At 43.9% G+C, this 24,957-nt stretch overlaps 1 protein-coding gene across 1 annotated transcript in view; it reads right to left on the reverse strand.

Annotated features, from left to right (window-relative positions):
• Positions 1–6,715: 6,715 nt before the first annotated feature.
• Positions 6,716–24,957, reverse strand: part of Rgs22 (regulator of G protein signaling 22) — a 116,912-nt gene continuing 98,670 nt past the window's right edge. The window contains exons 20-26 of the mRNA XM_052161524.1: positions 23,008–23,169; positions 17,208–17,387; positions 12,949–13,104; positions 10,678–10,773; positions 8,907–9,000; positions 8,451–8,503; positions 6,716–7,835 (exon numbers count right to left, since the gene is read on the reverse strand). Coding sequence (XP_052017484.1) covers positions 8,499–8,503; positions 8,907–9,000; positions 10,678–10,773; positions 12,949–13,104; positions 17,208–17,387; positions 23,008–23,169 — 693 coding nt within the window. The 3' untranslated portion in view covers positions 6,716–7,835; positions 8,451–8,498. The remainder of the gene's footprint in view (positions 7,836–8,450; positions 8,504–8,906; positions 9,001–10,677; positions 10,774–12,948; positions 13,105–17,207; positions 17,388–23,007; positions 23,170–24,957) is intronic.

Genomic DNA, 24,957 nt, shown 5'->3' on the forward strand with positions numbered 1-24,957 from the left:
AAGGTATCAGCTCTGGAGCTGTTATAGGGTCTATGGGCAGCTGAGACTGAAGCGGGTCCCGGAGGCTGTGTGGGGAATGGCAGCCAGGGTGACCACAGTTGTTCCGCCCTTGCTGCAGCCTCTCCATCTCTGGACTCAGGTCTGGCCAGAGTCTCCTTGAGCAGCCGGAGGTTCTAGTTGGTTGTTTTGAGATAAGGTTTTATGATACGCAAACTGGTCCCCAGCACATCTTCCTGCTTCAGCCTCCCAAGTGCTGAGGTCACACACACACACACACAGCCCACAGTAGTTTTTCTGTTGTTTGGTTGGTTTTGGTTTTGGTTTTTTGTTATTGTTTTGTTTTGTTTTGTTTGTTTGAGACAGACAGGATCACATGAAAACCACGTTAGCCCCCAAGTCACCTTGTAGCTGAGTTGAGCCACTGACCCTCCTACCTGCACACCTAAGTACTGGGGTTACAGGCATGCACCACCCACCAGGCGTTCGCAGAGGAGAGTCTTGAACTCAAGCCAGACAAGACCTCTCCCGACTTACGTACATCCTGACATCTGGGCAGGAGCTGGGTTACGCCCTCAGCTCCTGCTGTGGCACTGTGTTGGGGAAGAGCCTGGCAGCTGTTAATCAAGCAGCCAATTGCTTGTGCCCTACAAATCAAGAGTGCCCTGCTCGATTTCACTGCTATCAAAGGAACAGCATGAAGGATGTGCTATGCCACAGAGATCTGATGGTGGGTGCAGCTAACATCTGCCACAGAGATCTGATGGTGGGTGCAGCTAACACTCCTTCGGGGAACTTGCTCCAACAGTGCTTAACCATGGGCAGCTTGGTGTGTATTTCACTTTGGAAAAGGAAACATTATAGATGTGAATTTTTCTTTTTATCTTTAGTTCTAAGGTCCTAATTTGAAATACAGAAATAAATATTCACTTAGGATTAGATCAAAACCTTGAAGACACATTAGAAAGTTCCAGTATCATTGTGGAAGAGGGAACAGAAAGAATTGAAAGCCAGAAGCTAGGGAGATAGGCTAGGAACCTTCATGACACAGCACAGCCAACCACCAAGGTTGCCTTGCACGAGCCAGCCAACAGCCAATCAGAGATAGGGGAGGGGCTTATAGGGCCTTGTTAGGCAGCTGGTCAGTTCTGGAGGAGGGGCCACTCCTCCTTTCTTCTTGTACCTCATTTGATGTGTGGATTATGTTTTGGGTATTCCAGTTTTCTAGGTTAATATCCACTTATTAGGAGGGGTTGTCACTGTCTATAGTGTGACAAATTGTGCTAAGGCCACTAGACTCTGATGGACACTTCTAAACTCACGGCTACACAGATGGTTCAGGTTAAAATCAGTAGGCACAAAACAAAACAGACATGGGTATAGGGGAAGGACCTGTGGGAAGAGGAGGGGAGCACAGTGGTGGTGGTGGTGGGGGTGGGGGGCTGACAGGCAGAGGCTAAAACCAAACAGAATGCCCTGCATAACACATGGGACATTGTCAAAGAACAAATGTATTGAATACAAACTTCCATGGTTACATTTACAGAATCACCATTTAGAGCTACACAAGATTTTGAGTTCCTTATGAACAACTAAACCATGATGTAGAGAGATTAAATAAATTGCTCCAAGTAAGAAAGAGCAACAGATTCAGAACCAACCCAATCTCCTTAGTTCTGTGGACACTTTGTTCTGTCTGGTGCCAGGGCCTCCTGCATACCAGGCAAGGACTCTGCCGAGCCTCCTTGGATGAATTTATTTAGGCAGAGATTTCATTGTTGTTGTAACAGTACAACAATTAGAAAAAGTATACTACATTTATAAACTCTATTTTTCAATTATATGACAAATGAAAATATACATTTTAAGAAATAGAGTATGTCAGGTGTGGTAGCACGCCTTTAATCCCGGCGGAGGCAGAGGCAGAGACTGGCAAGCAAAGCCAGCCTGGTCTACATAGTGTAAGTTCCTCAAGACAACCAGAGCAACATAGAGAGACCCTGTCTCAAAAACAAAAACCTTAATATATTTATGTATATATATATATATATATCTCACAAATTATGACTGTAAATAGCCAGAGTACATCTGGGCTACTTCACTACTGAATTTCCTTCAAAATACTTTTGTATTTATTTCAAATAATGTAACAAAACTCTGAGCTCAAGTTCCTTGTGTTTTCTCATGCATAAGATGACATGACATAGGTCAGAGTATTCTTTTTAAAAGTGGGATTTTTTTTTTTAAAAAAAAGCAAACTTATTAAAATCAAGAAGCATAGCCAGGTGGCGGCTGGGAAGCAGAGGCAGGCGGATTTCTGAGTTTGAGGCCAGCCTGGTCTACAGAGTAAGTTCCAGGACAGCCAGGGCTACACAGAGAAACCCTGTCTCGAAAACAAAACAAAACAAAAAAGAAATCAAGAAGCACCTTGAAGCACATTTCATCTAACATCCCAACAGCACAGTTAGAATTTAATCGGTCATCTGAACACACTCAAGTCAGATGAGAAACAATTGAGGCTAACTAAGGTATAGCAGTGCTAACTGCAAGGAATTGAATTTAGCAGCCTCAGGGAAGAAAAGAGTCATTTGGTTTACAGCAGTCATTTTCAGGGACATGGAGGCAGGAGCTTCAGCAGGGGAGCAGAGGGCTCTGCTTCCTGGCTTCTCCAGCTGCTCCTGCCTGGTTCAGTTCAGGGCCCAGCCCGCACTGCTGGTGGTCCATCCCAGCCAGCAGCCCTGCAGAGCGTCCCTCGCTCCTGCCCACAGGGCCATGGAGATTCTTCAGTTGGTGGAGCCTGTGTTGCACGGACAGTTCACATAAGCAACGCATCACCGTAGTAAACTTTTTAGGTGAACGGTGTTTACCTTTTAGGGTTTAATACTGGAGCCATTTTACTTTTTCCCAACAACTATTTTTGAACATCTGTTTGTAGATGCTCTATGTAAAGTACTAGACTAAAAGTAAACCAACAGCTGTATCTGAGCTGTGAAAAGTTACCCTCAGCCTGGCTGATTCTCTTCTCTCATGCAATGAGTTGACTGTAACCATGTGAGAGAAGACAGTGGCTTCCATGGCTGTGTGTTCGTCCATGTCTGTGAGGAAGCAGGAGCAGCAGACCAGACAGTATCAGGAGAAAGTGTCCTCGTGGTGGTCCAGAGCAAGAGATTCGTCACCACTCACCTCGGCAAGTATTTAGACAGGAGAATATCATGTGTGCTTTTAGAATGCTTTCCCTGAAGATGTCTAGAGGGTGGCCATGCAGCAGAAAGAGATAAACTAAGGTTCAGATTCAAGGTGATGAGGATCTAGAATAAGGTGAACCAGAGAGAGGAATGGAGAAGAACTCAAAGGCTTTAAGAAGAACAAGCAGGCCAGGGCCAGGCACACATGTGAGCACATGGAAGGAGGAAAATTCCTCCGGATGGCAGTGACTTTAAAGTTCTAAACTTTGAAGAAGAGCCAAAAATGAATATGCAAATAGTTATTGTACAAATTACACCAACTAACATCAATTCAATACTTAAACTAACCTTTAACAGTAAGTATAATAGTTATACAAACTGTCTAAAGAATACTCATAGAGAGCTTTTGGGACCATCTAGGAATTTGGCAGGAATTCGATACCGGGCTGGGATAATGAAGTAACTTAAGGCAAGCACAGCCGAGGAGTGTATTGTATTCCTTGTATCTTGGCCATCCTGACAAACCCCATAGACATCGTGACCCCAGGACTTTATTGCCTTGTTTGATTACTTTGATTATTATCTTGCTTGTTCCTTGACTACTTTGTTTACACCTTAGGCCGGACCATACATTCTTTGTACGTACCTAGAATGATAGAAAAGTAGACTGGGTAAAAATAAACCTGCTTTGGCCTCAGAACTGGCTTGGGGTCATGCTACAGTGTTGTCTAATTGTCTTTTTCTTCTCAATCCTCCCTCCCTCCCTCCGTGGAGAACCCATGGACTGACGGAGCTGGCTGGGTCAAATACTTAAAATACAGCCGTTAAACATCAGGGCTCCACTCTGACATGTCAAAAGCTTGGAAGTCACTATAACCACCTTTGCTACAGGCAAACAGCTCAACAGACAGGGAACAATTCTTGGGTACGTCAAAGAACTGTGCTAATAGGGTGATCTCCAGCCCTGGGCTGCAGACAGGTCAACAGGAACAGAGACCCGCAGCTTCCCCGCGCAGCCTGCAGCCCAGGCGCTGAGGCTGACTGTGCAGCCCAGGCGCTGAGGCTGACTGTGCAGCCTCGAGGGGGGAGGGGGACTCACACTTCCTTGAGGGTTTTTTAAAATTTGATTTATTGATGTGTATGATGCTTTGTTTGAATTTGTGTTTGTATGTCATGCATGTACCTGATGTTCACAGTAGCCGAAGAGGGAGTTGGAGCCCCTGAGACTGGATTACATATAGCTGTAAGCTACCATATGGCACAAGGAGTTGAACCTGCATCGTCTGGTGCTCTAACTGCTGAGCCATCTCTGTGGTGTCACGTCCTTGAGTTTACCCACTTGGAAACTCTGCCCACTGCTGGGAGTGGGGAGTGAATTGGCCAATGTGAGTTCACGCAGTGCACTGTTACTTAGTCCTGCCATTAGAGACATGGCTGTATTACAACATAAAACAGGAAGATTCCGTTTTGTTTGTTGTATGTATTTCTGATTCTGTTTTGTGTTTTTCTTAAACCAATGCTCCAACAAGCCTCACAGAAGAGAAACGCTCAGCTCAGACTCATTGAAACACTGAGACCTGATCATGAGACTAAAAATGTTTTTTCTTCCCACATTAGGTTTAACAAGAGTTTCAAGCCTTCTGTACTACTGAGGCGGCTTTGGGAAAACCAATAACATCAAAGATAACAATAAGAGCACAGAGAAAACCTAAGAAATCTTCTACCATAGCAAGTTCAAAATCACTTCGTCATATAAACAGAGCTCACAGTTTTATCCATTACAGCCTTTGCTACCATGCACATCCTGTCTCGCTTTCTACTAAAATAATATAGTCAGCACAGTCCAGACTTCAAAGCAGCATCTGAACCAGGCTCAGAGATGGTAGGAATGTTGGCACTGCGAAAATGAGAAGCTTACAATGACTGCACTTAACATTAAGAGCTTAAAAATGGATGAGAGCCGGGCAGTGGAGGTACACTCCGTTAATCCCAGCTCTCAGGAGGCAGAGGCAGGTGGATCTCTGAGTTCGAGGACAGCTTCGTCTACAGAGTGAATTTCAGGTCAGCCAGAGCTACATGCAGAAACCTTGTCTCGAAAACAACAACAAAGTGGATAAAGACTGTGGGTCTCCCTTCTCCCTCTCAGACGCTCACTGAACAGGTTCTTGTTGGGAGAAGGGAAGCTGAACCAGGCCGTCTTAACCAAGGCGATGTGACATCCACAGTATAGGAGTGTGGGGCTCAAACAGCCCAGACAAGATCAGAGAAGGAGAAGCCCTGCCGACAAAGGGAGTCTGCCATTTTACCCTGAGCTCAGAGGGCAATGCAGACAGTGCTAGACTTCAACCTTAATCAGCCAGGACAACAATAAACAAGATCCGAATCATAAAGCGAGCACAGAGAAGAAAATGCCAAGGAAGAATCAAATGGAAATACAAGGAACAAAAGCGCAGTTTCTCAGACAGGAAGGGCATCTGAGGAGTTTATCTAGAACACACACTGGTGAGGAGAAGTGATACCCACGGGCTGGGCTCGGATCAGTGGAAACTTCAAAAGTGAGATGCAGAGAGAAGGGACAGCCTCAGGGGCGGAGGAGGGAGGTGGCCATGTGTAGAGGGAAAGGGAAGCCACAGACCAGAGAAGGAGCAACTCTCTGTTATCTGTCAAAAGGAAAACAGTAAAGGTTTGTAGACTTCATCTTTTCACAACCTACTTTAGTAAGGGTTCTTAGGCGCTTCAGCTCCTCTCTAGAACAGCAGAGGCAGCGGAAAAGAAAGGTTATTAGGTTACGGGGGAAGTGGACCTGTTTTAGAAATAGGGGTATTTTTCGGGGGGGGGGGGAGGGGAGTAGGGGCAATTCCAATCATCTCCGTCAGGACATCAGCGGGTCAGTCCACCAGCAATCTACCAAACAGGAATGCGCAGCTGCAGTCCAGTCCCCTGCAGACCACACAAAAATCAGCAGTGGCAGCTCAAGTCGCTGGATCTGCGGAGTCTGCGGATGTGGCAGGAAGCTGCTAGAATATCATAAATCCTTTGGCGAGTTATTCTCTATGAAGTCAGGGCCAAGTGAAGTTTAGCAACGAGATGTAAGGTGAACCAGTACACGATCAGCAGCAGTAAAGACAGTGAGGCAGAGCAAGGCCAACCAATGCTCCAGCTTTCCTACTGTCTATGGGGTCATATTTATATTCTTTCTAAATGTCACATGTCCTCTCATGTGTCTGCTTCAGCAAAACCCCCTTCACCCGTGTCTGCTTCAGCAAAACCTCCTCTCACCTGTCTGCCCCAGCAAAACATATGACATAACTGAATTCCCAAAGAAACCAGAAATTTCCATATCAAAGGTTATCTAAGGTATTTGTTTCAAATTTGTTTCCTGCTTTGCAGGAAATGTCAAAAGAAGTTCTTTTAAGAGAAGAAAGTCTATATAGGTTAGAAACTCTCTACATAAAGAAAGGAAGAACATTAGGGAAGGAATAAAAAGATAATATATTTTATTTTTTAATCTTAATTTTGTTAATATTCTACAATGCTTGCACTACTCAGGAAGCAGCCCCAATACTGTGACCAGGAAGTGGGCTCTTATTAACTGTAATGAGCATTAATAACTGGGAAAAACAACTTTCTAGAAGATTATGATTAACATGTTGAGGGAACAGAAAATTGAACATCAGGAAAACAAACAAATCAATAAAATCTCAGCTGAAGCAGAGGCCGGAGAAGGATGGAGGCCCATAAGGCGCTGAGCTCTTCCCGGCTTCGCGAAACAGTGACCTCCACAGCCACTGGAGAGGCACGCTGCCGGCACGGTGACAGGGACGCACGGTGACAGGGACGTTCTATCTAGCAAGGCATGGCGGTCCCACACCTTGTCTGGTAATCCCAGAGATGCAGGAGGGTGGAGCACAGCCTGGACATCACACTTCCAAAAGCAAACCGGTGACAAACCTCTTTAGAGGAGAGGGGACCTTCGAAGTATATCAGCTGATATGGTCCCTATTTAAAGTTCCAAACTACCTGGAGAATTTGGGAAAACAGGCCTTTGAAAAGACCTCTCGGGGCTGTGTGGGACTGTAGGACATAGTTTCTTGTCTGGCTTGTGGTCCTTGGAGCGCCTCAATTATGTGGGTCACAAGGGCCCCTCTCAGGTCTTCTCTTACATGTGGTCTGGTTCTCCTTTGCCATATGTGGAGCCTACACCAGGGTTTCTCCTTTCTACACACCACTTCTTTGGGCTCTAACAGTCTGCATCAAGAGCAGTCTGCAGTGCAAGTCTGAACTAAAATCACCGAGGTGTCTGGAAGGCTTGCACGGAGCTCACTTAAGGCACCTGAAATGCTAACCCTTGCCTTGGGGGCCTCCGTAGTCCCAACACACTGGGGATGGAGGCAGAGGGCTCTTCTGTGTTTCCAGTTAGTTATACCAGGAAGAGTCACACCACTAGCCATCTAATGAAAGATCTGCTAAGCAGATACGGTGAGCCTGCAAGGGATATCTGTTAAAGATCACACATGCTTTTCCTTACAGAGTGTGATAGGCAATAGTCTTTAATTCTTCTAGCCTATCCCAGATAGTATTCTAAAGGAACGAAGACGATTCAACACTCTGGGCACAGCTTCTTGTGTTAGTAAACATTAGCTTAATGAAATCCTGCAAAAGAAAAACATGCGTGAAACTAAGATGCATAGAAAAATAAATCCAAACAATAGTTATAAAAATTAAGAGAACATTAAAAATGAATAAGCACACATGAAGCATGGCATCCGAAATGTTCGGAGTATTACGACGTTAACCTAATTCACAGGAGACAGGGCCTGTCAGGGCTCACTGGAAGGAAAACAAGGTAAGCAGCCTGAGAAAGAGAGGCCTGCTCCCCTGTGCCTGTCCTCCAAGAGCTGGAAGCAGGATTCTGAGAAGCCAGGGTTGGGCGGAGGATAGCGAAGGCGCCTTCACTAGTTTCTTTGAGCACTGGGCCGATCATTGACACACACGCTACTTGGAACCCAGTCGGAATCCTCCAGTTCACCGGTGTCTGTATGGAGAGGGACTGGGGGAGCCTCGGTGTTCTGCTCCGTCACACACTCCCAACATAGATGACTTTAGAAAGGAATTCTTCATGAGAGGAATCCCTTCTTGGGAGACAAGCTGTTGCTGCCCTTTGGTTTGGTGGTGAGGCATGGGTGTGTGAGGGGATGTGGTTTGGGTCTCTGTAGATTTGCCTGTGGGCGGGTGTGCAGTCAAAGGGAGTCTCACATGCAGACTTACCTAGCGCCTGTCAGCAAGAGGATGGCCTGCAGGTAGATTGGAATGCTGCTATCCTGGAAAACAAGAGACATATTAGGCAAGGATCTCTACCTGTCTATCCTCCTTGGCAGAGGAGAGATTCCAGAGACACAGAGACACTGAACATTCTCCTAACTGGAGGGTGAGAAGTTGGTGGCGGGGAGAGTCTGGCCTTGGGCTGGAAGGTTAGGAAAGAAGTGTGAAGACAAGAGCTGAAGGCAGATGATCACAGGGAACTGACTCTGGATGCTGTGAAGAGACACATTCTTCTTCAGAGACAGAGCGGAGCCAGTGGAAGGCTTAAGCAAGTTTGTGAAAGATGATGTACCTGTACAAGACAAAAGGCAAGAGGGACAGAGTGAAGCGCTCGTTGCAAACACCTGGCGTCACTGTGTGACAGAGCAGCAAAGCAGCTCCGTCAACGAGGGCAAAGGTCACCTGTGAACATTTTTCTTTCCACTTCTTCTTGAATTTTCAGAAGAATTCGTTCTTGTTCCAAGGCTTCTATGTACTTTGAATAGCACCAGGTTGGCTAAAAAAAAAAAAAAAAAAAAAAAAAAAAAAAATCACTCTCAAATTTAATTGAGAAAAAAATTTCTCAGATTCCCCTCAAGAAAGAAACAGAAGGTAACATAAATCTTATTATTCTTTCATCTAAACTTTTAATTCACATATAACACATTCTAAAAAAAAGTACATCTTAGCCATGTGCAGTGACTAATGCCTGTAATCCCAGTGTAAATGAGTCTGAGGTAAGAGGATTAGCAGAACTTTTAGGTTAGCCTGGGCTACATGTAAAGCCAGGCCAGCCTGAACTATGCAATGATATTCTGTTTCAAAAACAAGACAAATCAAAAGGGGAATATATTTGAGGTTTCTCTATCATATGCCTCAGATGATAATACAGACTTTTACAATATATACATCGTAATCTTCCCGTGTACCACAGGTCATTACCAACCTGCCTCACTCCTGAGAACATGTACTACGTAACAAAGCTACTTCTTTCTGTAGCCTTGACCTCACAGAGTGAGGAGAATGTGAGGCCGCTGACAGTGAGCCAATGCCATCAGAACTCAACATACAGGCAAACTTGTGTATGGAGTATGAACTTAGTGTTTATAAAATACCCAAGATTATCTGAGGGCTGATAATCTTGAATTTAGACAGACTACTGAATAATAATTGACGATTATTTCCTTAAGAGTGACAACACATGTACTTAAAAAAAAGCAATGTATATACGTGTATCTTTAAGGTGCCTTTGATTTCCAGAAGCTTTCCAGTTCCCTACAGAAATCTTAAGCTACAGACAGAACATGATTATTATCAGAGCCGCTGTCACCATCACCCACCACCATCATTGTTACCGCCATCGTGACTCTTTCCTTTAGTAGATACACAAAGAGATTATAAGCCTCTTCGCAGGCTTCAAGGTAATACTGACTCAAGGTGATAATACTTGAGGACAGAGTACAACTCAAAGCCTGTGTCTACATTCCCTTGTTCATGTGTGTGCTGTGCTGACAGGTCATGCTGTGATCACTGATGCTTATACCGAGTCTCACTCTAGATGTCATGATAGACAGAGCTGCCGTACTCCTATCTACAAAACCAGCCATTTCTCTTCTTTTGTGAGAGTTTTATAGTCTCTCAGATAACAACTTATTTTGCATTTCTAGGTGCTGAAAAGTGTGTTTTATGAGTTAGTACTGTCCTAAGATGCAAATGTTTTTCAATACAAGTCATTAAAAATGAATATCAATTAAACCCACGATGTTTCAGAGAGTTGGTGCAAAGGTGCTCATGGTAAACACAAGAATGCAAGTGTCTTAGTCGGTGGGTGTGTATGACAAAGAGTTACAAAACAGAGACTGAGCATTTAGCATTTGTGAGGTAGAGAAGAACTCTGGTGGACCACATGCCTAGTATCTACAAGGCCCTGAATTTCAATCCCAGCGTGCTCTGAGAAAAAAAAAAACCCAAACCCATAAAATATCCTTTATCACCCTGACTGGGTAATTTCATCTTCTCCCTGAGGACTGCCATCTTTGCCCACTTTTGTATCTGTCCCACCATCTGACCAGCAGTACCATGGGGCTCTGTTAGCCCATTCCAATTACAACCTCCTGCAGCTGTGACCACCGTGCTGCAGCTATGACCACAGTGCCCCCACTGCTCTAGAGAGGAGTGTGGTCTAGAGCCTTACCTGCCGGCCATAGGACTGCAGGACTAGCAGGGACTCGCTGCCTAAGGTAGGTTTTGTAAGGGAGCCTGTAGTGCTTGCATACTGCTTGACTCCAGTCTGCGAGTAAGAAACCAGGTTATTCCAAATGGATAATGCGACCTTCAGAGGTTATAATGTCACACAAGAGCACAGTTCAACCCCAGCTGACGCCTCAAGCCACTGTTCTGTTTGCCTTTCGCTTGCCATGGTAATATAAGAACACGAAATGATAAATGAGATGAAAATGGCGTTGACTGTAGAATTCCAAGCCCCACAGGGGGATAACTGACAGCCCTCATGAACACAGATCCAGACCTTCCACAAGGGAGAACGCTGGGCATAGAATTATACATACAAATGGAATTAAGGTGCATGTGCTTCTTTTCATGCAGGTGTCTCAGGGAAATGTTCCAATATGAGTGAATACAGAACTGAAGCTAGTCAGGGCCTCGTGTGGCTTAACTGCTAGGTGTTTGCTGGACAGTGTCTGCCACAGGAGGCCCAGCAGTATGTGCTGTGTGGTAATATGAATATACCATCTGTACACTGTAGTGCTGAGTGGTCTCACACACTCAGATAGTTACTGAATGAATTCTATGGTAACCATGCCATTACAGCCAATGGATGAGGAGAGGATACACAATACTGACTTTCATTCTTTCAAGTAGAAACTAAGGTCATTTCTAAAATTGTGCATTAGAAATAAACCAGTACACAAAAATCTGTGTTCACTTCTGTGATGAGTCCCTTGTGTATAATAATTTCCTACATACATGAATTAGAAAGAATGAACATCTTAAATGTATGTTGTCAAATGTGTCTGTGTATACATGCACACATGCGTGAGCTTGTATGTGTTTTCGTAAAAGTGTGGGTGTGCCTGCATACGGAGGCCAGAGAACACCCTTGGTTGTAACTTGCCAATGCCTCACTTTATGAGACAAGGTCTTTCATTCCTCCCGTCTCAGTCTCTCAGCTCTGGGGTGACATGAATGTGCCCAGCTTATTCTGGTGGTGCTGGGGTCAAACTCACAGCAAGCAGCACCTCACTGACTTAGTTACATTGATGTGACAGTACTTCTATGATCTGTGTTAACTGGATATCAAACCGGACAGAGCATTCCCTAGGGTCCTCATCCTCTTCCTATCACGTTCTTTATGTAATTTCCCCATTGAATTCTCATCAAGAATGGAAGTGGAGGATACAGTGACGCTATTCTGATATAGAGATCACTGTGCCTGCTGAAACAACCGTCGTTACGTGTGACTTGCTGGGCTGCATATGTCCTCTGCCCTTTACTCTGGAATATGAGTATTACGGTTCCCTCCGTGTACTGACAAAATGAGACTTAGGGAAATGGCCATTTTGCTGAGAGGACAGAGCTGGGGCTAGAGGTAGGGCAGTAGCTATTCTCTAGACAACCCAAGTCCAGCTCTCAGCACCCAGGTGGGTAGCTCAGAATAGACTAACTCTAACCACAGAGACTGTACACCCTTCTAGTCATTGCATGATGACTACATACATGTGACACATGAACAGACATGCATTGAAAAATTAAAAATAACAATGATAAGAAAACAGAGCCAATGGAACAGAACTAATGATAGGGCTAGGATGCAAAGCCAGGAAGTCCCATGAGGAGGCTCCTTACCTTCTGTGCTGTATGCTCCCGAGTGAGCAATAACTCACAATCACATGGTTGAATAGTCGTTCATACATACAAGCCAGTTAATTACCTTACACGCTCAAGTCATATAAGATACACACTACTACATCAGTTAATAAATGAAACCGACATTCCAGGTTGGGAGCCATGCCCACAGACATGTCTTCAGGAATAGGGCAGGAGTTCCCACTCTGGCTTCTGCCTGTGCATGTACAGGCACCACACACACATATATATGCATTTCTCTCTGTCTCTCTGTCTCTGTCTCTGTCTCTGTCTCTGTCTCTGTCTCTCTCTCTCTCTCTCTCTCTCTCACACACACACACACACACTCAGGAGAAGCAGGATCACTCTAGCAAATGGAAGCTGTTGGTGTTGTCTAGAGGTGTCATCAAAAGCCTTCATGAAGAAAAGAACCTATCTGACACCAATTCTGGGAAATCCAGAGCGTTCTGGTTGCTGTGAAGCAGGCTTTGCAGTCACTTCCGCAGCTTCCCTGCACACTTGCCCAGCCCCCATTCTCCAATCAACCACACAAAGCACCTTTCTGTCAGAAGTGTGCTGACAGCGGTGGGTTTGGCCTTACCTTTCCAACCTTCTCCTCTTCTATGTCTGACGCTTTCCTTTTCTGCTTATACTCTTGTCTTCTCTCTAAAACACTCATGATTTTCTCGTCAGTTAAATTCTTCCTAAATTCACAAAACTGTGGCCAAAACTTAAACAGAACCCCAAAAATTGTCATCTGTATATAAAAAAAAGTATGTCTCAGATTATGATTTTCCACAGATGTGCTGACTTATCTCTAATATGCCTCAGTAGAGGAGTAACTTCTCTATCCTAAATCCACGCCAGGTCTCCTCCCACGCCTTGTCTGCAGACTTCATAGCCATTGAGCTCAGCACATGCTTATCAGCCATGTTTTTAACCACCAGCAGAAAGTCCTTTAAAACACTCACATGGTCACTTAAGAGTGACTCGTCTTTGTGCTTCCCAACCAACTGGTCGTGTTAATAAAGACTCCATCAGGTCTTTTGAAATAAGAAATTGATGTTCTTTTATAAACTACCCCAGTTGGTCAACCATGCTCTGCAGTTTTGTGCAAGTATTCCAAGTATTCAGTTCATCAGGGGAAACTCCTCTGCCCCCTCCTCTGTCTTGTAGAGACAGGAAACACCATTCGCCTCTGGGAAGCTCTTAAGCAAAGCTGCAGATCTGAGAACAAATCTGGAGTAACCTTTAAATGATGCAATCTCTCTTCTGTGTGAGAGGGAGGAAAAGTCACATTAAAAAGCAAACTGGCATCCTAGACCAAGCCTCAGAGGACACCGCACATTAAGTGATTAATTATGATATTTATAGAGATAAGAGTAGCTGTTACAATTCCTGCACTGAAGTTTTACATTAGCTCCACAGGCATATATTATTTCTAAGACAGGACTTGAACATCAAACCGAGTCCAACATCTTCCGGCTCAGAGCAGCTTTCCCTTAATGCCGGGAGAAAAGCGGGCCACCCCATTAGGCTCCAAGCCAGCTCTTAGAGCAAAGGAGGAAGTTTTTTCAAAGTCAATGTTTGAGTCCTGAGTTAGCAAAAGTCTCTACTCATCTTTTCTAGGCACAAATATAGTTACTTGCTAAAATTCTTCATTCCCTTTGAAGTACAATCTTGTTATTGATTGAAAGTGTGCTTCCTGGGAGCACGGATGTGAGGTTGAAGAGCCACATCAGGGCGTGCCTTAGTAGACAAAGCAGTAAATGGATTCTAAATGACATCATTACACTCATGGCTCAATGCGGCTCTTGCCCTCCGCATCAGAGAGGCTTCTGGTCCTGAGAAGGCTCAATGCCCCAGTACAGGGGAATGCCAGGACAGGGAAGCAGGAGTGGGTGGATTGGTGAGCAGGGCGGGTGGGCTAGGGAGTTTTTGGCGGGGGGGGGGGGGGGGGGGGAGGGGACCAGGGAAGGGAATAACATTTGAAATGTAAATAAAGAAAATATCTAATGAAAAGAAAAGAAAAGAAGAGAGACTTGTATTTGTAGTAGGTGGTGCTCAGCACAGAGCCTCACAACTGCACAACTGTCCAAGGCGCAGAGGAAGACGCTGCAATGCTCGTCCTTAAGAGGAGCATGCGTACCACACCCCACCTACAAAGGCTCAGGGATTGTTGGAGAAGATGGAGGGGAGAGAATGTAAGAGCCATGGGCAGAGGGTTACTGCAAGGAAACTGTCTTCCAGACAGAGCAGGGCAGTGGCAATAGCAGGCACAACATCTGTGCAAGTCCAAGAGACACCAAGTTCAGGCATGAGGATGGAGTCAGACACACAATCCATCCCTAGAGGTGGAGCCCCTGGCAACTGTTAGCTGCTGGGATGGGGAGGGGGAGCCTAAGAAGGCAGCCCCTAGGTTGGCCATACTTCAGTAGAAGGCTACAAATCTAAGATTATTTGGGCGGCACAAATTTGGTCTTGATGGGTGAAAAAAAATGGAAAAAAAGAAGACAAGACACAAAGTTGGGTGGGTAGGCTGGATTTGAAAAGAATTGAGTGGGCCTGTGTACACACTGAAAAAAAAAGCACATAGATAGATAGATAGATAGATAGATAGATAGATAGATAGATAGATAGATAATAGACAGACAGACAGACGATAGAGAGAATGTACACCGTAAGTCTCTTCAGCTTGAATGCCCGTCTTCTTTTAGCCGGCATCTACTAACCCTCCTTCTCAGGGATCTCTGCAAAACTAGAGGCATTGTCAGCTTAAAAGTGTACATGCCATACATCATCCTTTCTTCTAAACATTACCTTATCAGGGCCCACGTTTGCAGTGGAAGGCAGGAAAATGTTATAATCCCCCAAGAAGCAATTGAGATTTGAGCCTAATATTAAATTAATATACATTCTCCTGTACCTGTGGAACCTTAAAAGACAGCCACATTCTAAGAAAAAGCTAATGTATGCAGGACTGCTTTGCTCCCTGAGAGCAGATGAATCACATTTGTTATGAGTACCAGGACCAGTAAGAGCCGGCTGAGCAGGAAAGCCTCCAGGCCGTGGCAGTCAGCATGGGGAAAGACAAGGCTAGACCAGCAGCTGGTGTTCAGCCCTTTGGCTTTGCTTGGCTCTCATTTCCAAGTTGATCTTACAGTCTTCTGCCATGACATATCTCATGTCCTTACGGTCAGAAATAACCACTCTGCATATAGACACGAAGATAAATAAGAAGACACACTTCTCTCACAAATTTTAAATCCAGTAAGTCAGATTCGAGGATTGCCACTTTGAGCGTAGCATTAAAAGTCTGACAGCGGGGACAAACTCAAGGGAGCGAAGATAGGGCTGCACGAAGCTCGGGACTAAAGATAGGAAAGGCCATTTGTGGATCTACAGCCATTTCAGTGACCCCGGGGAGGAGAGAATGGGGAGGGTGCGGAGAGAGGCAGCCGCGAGGCAGACTTTGCTCTGTTTAGCAGGATGGGGGGCGATGAAGCATTTTAAGCAGAGAATGGCCTGTTCAAACACCAGTTTGAGAAAAAAGGTGCTTTTCTTGCAGTACATTAGTTGGAGTAAGCCCAGAGACAGGGGCTTGGTGACCGTAAAAGGGTTGGCAGATCTGAAGAGGTATGGAGGTAAAGAAGGCTGTTGCAACAAGGAAGCCCGTGATTATGTTTAAAGAATTGATCAAACACAAGGCTAAGGAAGCAAAGGAGAGGAAGAACAAAAATCTCTGGTCACATCTCTGGGGTAAGGGACACCATTCGCAGAGCTACTCCTACACAGGCAGGGATAATTATAGCCCTGGAGGAAAGAGGCCCTCGAATGACGAATCTCTAGTTAAGCTATCTCAGGAAATCAGACCTTGAACTAGGACAGCCATCCCTGCCAGATGAGCCTCTTTGGACCCCTCTGCTTGGACACAAGATCACGGACACAGAGGAGCGCACCCTGCTCTGCTTTGTCAGGACGGCGAGGTGAGGCCACGTCACTAAGACCATGTCCTTGGCACATGCTACAGTTCTGGTGCCATGTTCTCTGTTCCTCTCTTGCATATCCTCAGTCACTCCTCTGCAAGTTTGAGTGTGTAATTTGGGTTGTGAGTCCGTTCTCAGTCACTCAGAGGACTTGAACAGAGCAGTTCACAATGAACAGTTAAGGGACAATGCTTTTTCCATGCTCCAGGGCGGTCACAGCCACACTCCAAATCTGGCTCATATCACTTAGCTTTTGACACGGTCTTCCTCATTACCCGGATTAGAACTTATTTTTTCTTAAGCACTTTTTAAGAACAACATCATTAAAAGGGTTTTCAAAATGCAAATAAATTATGCTTATCAAGTCAGTGTTTTCTATTATTTATCTTAAAAAGAAGTAACATAAGAAAGTTAAAAAGAGGCATAATTTTCCTTTCATGAGAATATATACCATATGCTGGTTGAGGTTAAGTCCCACTTACGTCTCCTCTCACTTACTTTATGGGCTATGTGAATATTTCAATCTTTTAAAATATACAAATTTTAAGACACATATTCACACATTTTCACACATACTTTAAGGGGGGTGTGAATAGTGGGAAAGGAATGGGGAATTACTGGAAGTATTTTTATAACTGGTACCTATGAAAGTCAAACCACATTAATTCTATTTGTGGCATCATGAGCAAAACAATATGTAAGTCACTAGTTTCGTATACATTAGTGGTATAGGCACTAAATCTACATTAAAGAGAGCAAACTGCAGTACCAGGAACATGAAGATCTTCTCGTGTGTCAATGAAGTAAAAGCATTAAAAGACCGCCCTGGCTGCTGGTGCGTTGCAACGCGTGCCCAGTTACCGCAACCTCCTACCTGTGCCTCTCGGAACACATACGGCCCCAGCTCCTTCCTGTGTTCAATGATCTTCTGGGCTTGCTCAGCTGGAATGTCAATCTGTAACGCTGGTGGGATACAGGAGTCAATGAAGCAGTTGATGATGGTTGTGATCTTCTTGTGGATAACGGATTCATCGCAGTGTGAGTGACACAAATCCTAGACAAAACAGAACAGGACCGTGCTCTATCACAGCGCTCCACAGTCGATACCCCCAAGTTCTGACTCGTGAGGGAGGGCCTGCAACACCTCAGGCTCGGAAGCCTAATGCTCTGCCTTGTTTCATTTAATTCTGTCACTCGTGTCCCTAGGCAGGGACAGGGTTAGCAGCTCATACGACTCCTTAGCAGCTATGCTAAACACTGAGTACCTGCTACCTGTCAGGCACTGAGCTGGGATCAGTCTCCATGGAGAGACACATGAAAGGCACTCAAATCCATGACCAAGTCCTAGCAGAACAATGGGGATATGCTTTAACAGGCTGCGGTAGATATGAAAGCTTTTGTCCCAACTGCTGCCACACAAGGACTAGGCCTGCTGCTGCTGGTAAGAATGTGCTCACAATCACTCACTGCACATCTGACTCAGTCATCCATCTGCATGAACTACTCTTATAACACTGTGAGCCAATGCAAGAAACTGGCTGGGGTGAGCGGCTTGCTGGGGGCGGGGGGTCCTCTATGTGGTGCGTAGCTACCGTGGTCCGAGACCTTGTCTGGACCTCCTCACAGCCGAGCTTCTCACCTCTTGATGGATAGGAAGCAGGGGGGGGAGCAGGGCTGAGGTTCATATTAACAGATGTCCTTCAAGGTCACATCCTAGTAACCCACCCTCAGCGAGGGCCCCGCCTCTGCTTCTCAAAGCAAGGCCTCCAACTGGTGGCCAGGTGCTCACCTTCACTACGCGAGCCCACGGGGCCATTTTGTATCAGCTCATTATTCCTTTTAGAAGGATTTTAAAAGTAATGATAGTACATTAAAATATACTATCTAGTTTTAAAGTTCTAGTTTTAAAGTCACAGTTGATGGCCATATTTTTGTAATAGACAGCTTGACCTGAATTATAGCATTTTTAAGTCAGTTTTTCTTTGCTTTGTAAATCAGCTGAAAGCAAACATTCTGGAAACTTCTAATTCTAGGCCAGAAATTAGCTAACATTTACTAAGTACTCAGTGAACACCAATCACTGTAACAGATATCTTATGATATTAAAGGAAGAAAAGTCTTGGCCCTAACCATGCAGACTTTTATTAGGGCTTACCATGTTAGGCAGAAAAGGCTTAATATTAACATTATACTATAAACAGCCCGCTCAATTTAGCATCAGCTCATAAAAAGCCTATTTGTACTGTATAAGTTTGATATGTTACCAAATATTCACTGTTCACCATTATCAGTAGAATTACAATACAATTATTTGATGAATTTGATTTATAATTACAGAATATAAATTGAGAAGTAAAAAGAAACTTGCAATGTTAGAGAATGTTAATTCTGAGTAGTGGGACAGACTTAGAATTATAACTGATATCTTTTTCCAATTTCTTATTTTTGTTTGTTTGTTTGCTTGCTTGCTTGCTTGTTTGTTTTTGAGACAGGGACTCACTATATGGCTGTCCTGAAACTCACTCTGTAGAGCATCTAGCCTCAAACTCATAGAGCACCTCTTGCCTCTGCCTCTCAAGTGCTAGGATTAAGAGCTTTAGCCTTGTTGACTCTTACTTATTACTGAACTTAAGAATTCTTCCATGTAGTGAGCTTTCTGTGATCCCTTCAAAGATGGCAAAGAGAGATGCAATCTGCCCCTCATCCCTAAGAGATCACATCTGACCCTCTTCCCTAACATCCAGGGTTTTCCATTGCAACTCTACTCATATTCTTGACTGTGTCTTGTTTGTCCATCATCGGTCTCTCTTTAGATACTGTATGTCTGAGAGGGACACTGTTCAGTCATTGTGGTGTCCTTAGCATTCAGCTTAGCCCTGTGTTAGGAGATGGGATCCATAAATAACTTGAGAAAGTAGAATACATCCTTCCGACTTTTTTCTCTACAGATAGTCACATGAATACAAATTTCATATGAAATTGTGTTGTTGCCCAGTAACTGGCTTTAAGGAAATCAGTAGATAAACATCACTAATCATTCTCCTAAATGATTTTTATTGACTGTAGAGATGAATCAACATCTCAACTAATGGCCTAATATCCTGTTGGGGACTTAGTGCTTTCTGATTTCTCATCATGACCAAGATGTCCTTGGCTGGCCCTTGTCCTTAGCTGTCTCTGCCTGTTTCCCATGTCACACTAGAAGTGGCACAGCTCTGCGGCTGCCATCAGCTTTCAACCATACAATGACTTGGGTCAAAGCCCAGATCCACCCCTTCATGAGCTTCACACTGGACGTCTCTTAGCTTCTCTGCATTTTAGCTTCTTCACTTGTAAAATGCTACTTACAACACCTTTGACATCCTAGAATTCTCATGAATAATAAACCCACGATCACAAGAAAAGCATTAAATTGATCCTTGGCAGATGGGAAACGTAAGAGTAAGCCTTGTGTGTGAAGGAAATCTGTGGTATCTGTTACCGCATTGATGGGGAGATCTGGCTGGACAGGTGGGCGTCCACTGCTCCATGAGCCTCTCCTAAAGCCGCACGGTCAGTTGTGGAGCATGACCATTCTCCCCTCGTGGGCTTAGCTGCACTCCCCTGCTAGAAGCTCCAAACAAGTTTTCAAAATAAGCTATTTAAAAGTTAGTCCAGCAAGACATTGCAGGGAGAGCACTTGCACTGCCACGCTCTCAAGACCGAGCACAGATGGCATTGTTTCTGCCAAGACCTTCCTGATCTACTGTCACCCATCTCAACCATCACCTACTCCAAGCTGAACTGCGCCTCACCACGGCACTTAGATCACGAGGGCAGCTGCTTTAAAGTTCCAGAGTAGAACCCCATTATTGGGAGGTGCTGACTCTGAGCCTGCCTAGAGGACGTTGGTCACTGGAATCTTCACTGGGGGTATTATTTTTTCTATTTTATTTTCCTTCCTATGTTTTTCCTGTCTCTGCTTCCCATCTGCCAGTGTCTATTGTTCTTCTTTTATACTCTGTTGGGCATGATGGAACATTATTAATACATTAATAAGATCTCGATATAAAATACTCCAAATTTTAAAAGTCCCACAGTATTTAAAAATTTAAACACCTAAATTCAGTTTGGAACTGAATGTCCCAAAGCACATGCCAAAATAACTACCTTCTCTTGTTAAGTTGCCCTCTCGTGTGTTTTGGTCATGGTTAGAGCATCATCATTAACACCACAGCTGGCCGAGTGTGGCAGCACATACCTGGAATCCAAGCAGCCAAGAGGCTTCTCTCCTTTAGGATGTCTGCAGCTGTGATAAAACACCATGACCAAAAACAAAGTTGGGGAGGAATGCATTTATTTGGCTTACACTTCCATATTTGCTGCTCACCTTTGAAGGAAGTTAGGACAGAAACTCAAAGAGGCCAGGAATCTAAAAACAAGAGCTGATGCAGAGGCCATGGAGGGGCGCTACTTACTGGCTTGCTCAGCCTGATTTGTTATAGAACCCAAGACCACCAGCCCAGGGGTGGTGTTATTTACAATGGGCTGGTTTTCCTCCATCAATCACTAATTAAGAAAATGTCTTACAAGCCTACCTATCATCTGATCATTTTGAGGCATTTTCTCCGTTGAGGTTCACCCCTCTTCAGTGACTCTAGCCCGTGTCAAGTTGGCATCAAACCAGCCAGGACCCCTGACCCTGACTTGACACACAAATGCATCACTGTTAAGCCTTTCCTTTGATATTTATTCCCAAGATCTTACATTAATAAGATCTTGATATAAAATAAACCAAATTTTAAAAGTCCCACAATATTTAAAAATTTAAACACCTAAAAATTCAGTTTCCTTAAAATAGCCAGTCTCTTTTTAAATCCCAAAGTCTTTTAAAATTCAAAGTCTCTTAACTGTGGGCTCCTGTCAAATCAAAACTAAGTTAAATACTTTCTTACCTCAAGAGGGAAGAATCAGGACAGTCGTCATCTGAACAAAACCAAACCAAACCGAAAAGGGGTAAATAACTCAACATTCAGTTATCTGGGATTCACTCACAATCTTCTGAGTCCCCCAAAGGGCTTGGGTTACTTCTCCAGCTCCACCCTCTGCCGCACACACAGCTGGTCTTCTAGGCTCAGGCTGGCTCCACTCCATACCTACTGCTTGTTCTTGGTCAGCCCATGGTAGTAGCATTTCCAAAATGCTGAGGTCTCCTGCTGCAACTGGGCTATATGGTCACCAATAGCTCTCTTGGGTTCTCTTCAGGGACTATAGTCCTGCACACACTGGTAAGCCTCAGCTGTTCTCCATGACCCCTTCATGCCTTCAAACCAGAACCACTGGGGTGACCCTTACTACTGAGTTTGGCTAGCAGCACGAGGACCCAGCTTCTGTGTCCTGACTCTGAGGATTCCACCTCAGTGATGCCAGTCTAGCTCCAGCTAACCAGCATCAACTGGTCCCAGTAAAGCTCAGTGTCTACTTCAGTAGTTCTGGTCTGTTAATCACACCTGATTCTTCAGCCCCAGCCTACCAAAACCACAGATTCTTAACTCAAAATAGCAAAGGACCCAAGAAGAGTCTTTAAGTGACTCTCAAACTTCCCCCAGGAATTTGCAAGCCAGGCCTCTGTCACACTTCCTGGTGCTCCTTTTCCTTATAGATCTGTGTAAGAGTGACCCCAATAACCTTGCGACAGAGTTAGCACCAAGCTGTTTTGAAGTCTCCTTAGCAACTCTGCAATTTAGCTTCAGGCTGCCTCCTTTGAACAAGGAGAGAAAGCAGCCACATTCTTATTCAAACCACCACAAGGATAAAGGAGGAACATCAGCACAAGTTTGAAGCTACATTGCAGAAGAGATATTAAAATGGAGACCAGGGGAGCAACAAAACTAAATTCATGCTATGTTGGAGAAAACTTCAATTTTAAGTAACTGTACTTTGAGCAACTCATTAGTGTTGTTTAAGACAGGCTTAACTTGTGAGCCAACAGAAATCATTTTTCTCTCAACTGAATCTATTCTCGTCCCGTACTTTTGCAACAAGACAGAATAAGTTGATTGCTAGGAAACAAGCCCACTCCCCTGGAAGCATCTAGGCTTGGGCTAGATATCTCAGACAGCAGTGGAGAACGTCACCTCTTATTCAAGGCAAAGGCTCTACCTGGTTATGAAGACAGAAGCCTGAAAACAAGCTGCTTCTGCGCCAAACTCACCCTTGCACTGTTCTGGCTCTGAATGTGGCCACTCTGTAGCAGAAGAGCCTCCCTTGTCTCTGTCAGTCCACCAGTAAGCTGGTGTCACGGTTATCATGGTAGATTAGGAAGGATTCTTGTAGAAAGGTCTTTCTTATATGGATATACCAATTAGGGACCTCTCTAAGGAAAATGTGTGTGGTGAGTCTATGGATGAGACGGAGAACACTCTTCAGAAATGTACTTGCCAGACCAGACGACAAGCTTTTGTCTCAGAACCACAGATGCTACCATGGGAGGGTCTCACTCTTACTCATCACTGTATGGCCAAAGGTGAGTCTAGCAATGGACAATAAGTTCATCAGTGTTTATTATTAGTGTGAGGGAAGTTGGCAATATAAGGGTGTATTACACAATTCCATAAGCTACAGATATGCACATCCTATCTTAAGGCGCCACCTCTTCAAACAGAAGTGGTTTTCTCCAGTTCCAAATACAATACCTTAAACTTTTGTACTTCTTGCCAAAAAAGAACTCCATTTTCCAATAAATCTCCTTTCAGGGCCACAAACCGTTGAAATTGCCTTGCAATGACTGGATTCAATAATGCTTTACGGAAAGCAATAATCTCACAGGATGAAGATATCCACTTACTCTCCACAGGCTGTCCAAATAATACAGGAAATCAGACATGTTCCAAAAGTAGCAATTAAGTCCTTAATTAGACTAAAACCACCAACTCCCATTTTTTTTGATTTGGCTACTGAAATGTGTGCTGTGGATCTAATAAAGTTTGACAGCTTTCCCCTCAGACTCTGAGTTTTTGTCTCTTTTTTTCCCCAGTGGCCCCATTATTTTTAGAGACTAGGAAGAAAAATTATTGACTGACTTACATGTAACTACATTGTTAAAAATTTTTAATAGTTATTACAGTTTGGGGCCAGTGAGAAAAGAAATCAGAAATCATCATGTTATTGTTAGATATAGTTATATTGTGATTTATCATGATTACATAATTTTAACTACTTCTTTTATTCTTTGAGATTACAATATTTTTAAAAAGAATAAAAAATTCTATAATTTAAGTTGAAGATTTACTTAACTCTATCCCAGCAAGATCATGTTTTTATATGGCATGCTTTTAAGCCATTTTAGTAAAGTATGCCCCTAATGAATAGTTATTTTACTAATATTCATATTCATGCTGTGCTGTTAGGAATGGAAGTCGGTGCCCCGTGCACGTAAGGCAAGTCCTCGGCCATTGAACTTCACCCGTGGACTACTAATAATTATTTTTACTGTTTTGACACAGAACCACATTCTATAGCCCTGGCTGGCCCAGAACTCACTATGAAGAACAGGCTAGCCTTACCTTCGCCTGCCTCTGACTCTTGAGTTCTGGGATATTTTTGTTTTTTTTCTTACGAACGAAATTCTTCTGACTGAAGACTTATTTTATATATCATAAAATCTACAAGTAGCAATGTTATTTTAATAATGCTTAAAGGTCTTTTATCTACATGTATTTTATATTGTAACAATTTTGGAGCAAATTTTAAAAAATATTTTACCTAACTAAAGTCACATATTCAATCTCTTTTACCTACTCAGTTTCAAAAAGCAAATATATTTTATTAAATTTACCAAATGTATATATTGAAAATAGATTTCGGGCTGGAGTGACCGCTCAGTGGTTAAGATCCCTGACTGTTCCTCTGAAGGTCCTAAGTTCAAATCCCAGCAACCACATGTTGGCTCACAACCATCCGAAATGAGAGCTGATGCCCTCTTCTGGCGTGTCTGAAGACAGCTACAGTGTACTTACATATAATAAATAAATCTTTTTTTTTAAAAAAAAAGCAAATAGGTTTTACTAAATTTACCAAAAATATATATTGAAAATCAATTTCAACCCTGTTGAAATTTCCCAGAGTCACTGTCGTTAAGTAGGCAGTCATGCAGGGATCAGTGCCCCCGAGGCTCCGTGGTAGCTGGACACACAGACTGCAGCAGTGACTAAGTCACAGACAAGGCGTGAAATAAGTTCCTTGAAATGAATTGTATGTGACCATCAATGCAAATGTCGGAGACAGTTTTGAAAGAAGTGCCCTAGGAACACGAGGAAAGAGTAATGAATTCGCCTGGAGAGGGGCAGCCTTGACAGTTGAGCCTTGAGCTGGAGCTGAGAGGGGAGCAACTCCAGGCCATCTGGGCGAGTCGGTGGACCATTAGCCTGGGCCCAGGCAAGATGCCTATCACTCCTCAGTGAGGCACATGCCATGTTCTCTGGACACAGACTTAAGACTCTCAACATCTGCTCCATATTAAGATTACAACCCTATAAATAGGAACAAGTATGGATTAAAGTGGGATGTTTATTTAAAACCCTCTCAACAAAGACTGTTTTAAGACCTGATTCTTAAGACACTAAAACTTAGCCATTTAACTAAAA

This window comes from Apodemus sylvaticus, chromosome 17 (genome assembly GCF_947179515.1).
Source record: "Apodemus sylvaticus chromosome 17, mApoSyl1.1, whole genome shotgun sequence".
In the NCBI taxonomy this organism is placed as follows: domain Eukaryota; kingdom Metazoa; phylum Chordata; class Mammalia; order Rodentia; family Muridae; genus Apodemus; species Apodemus sylvaticus.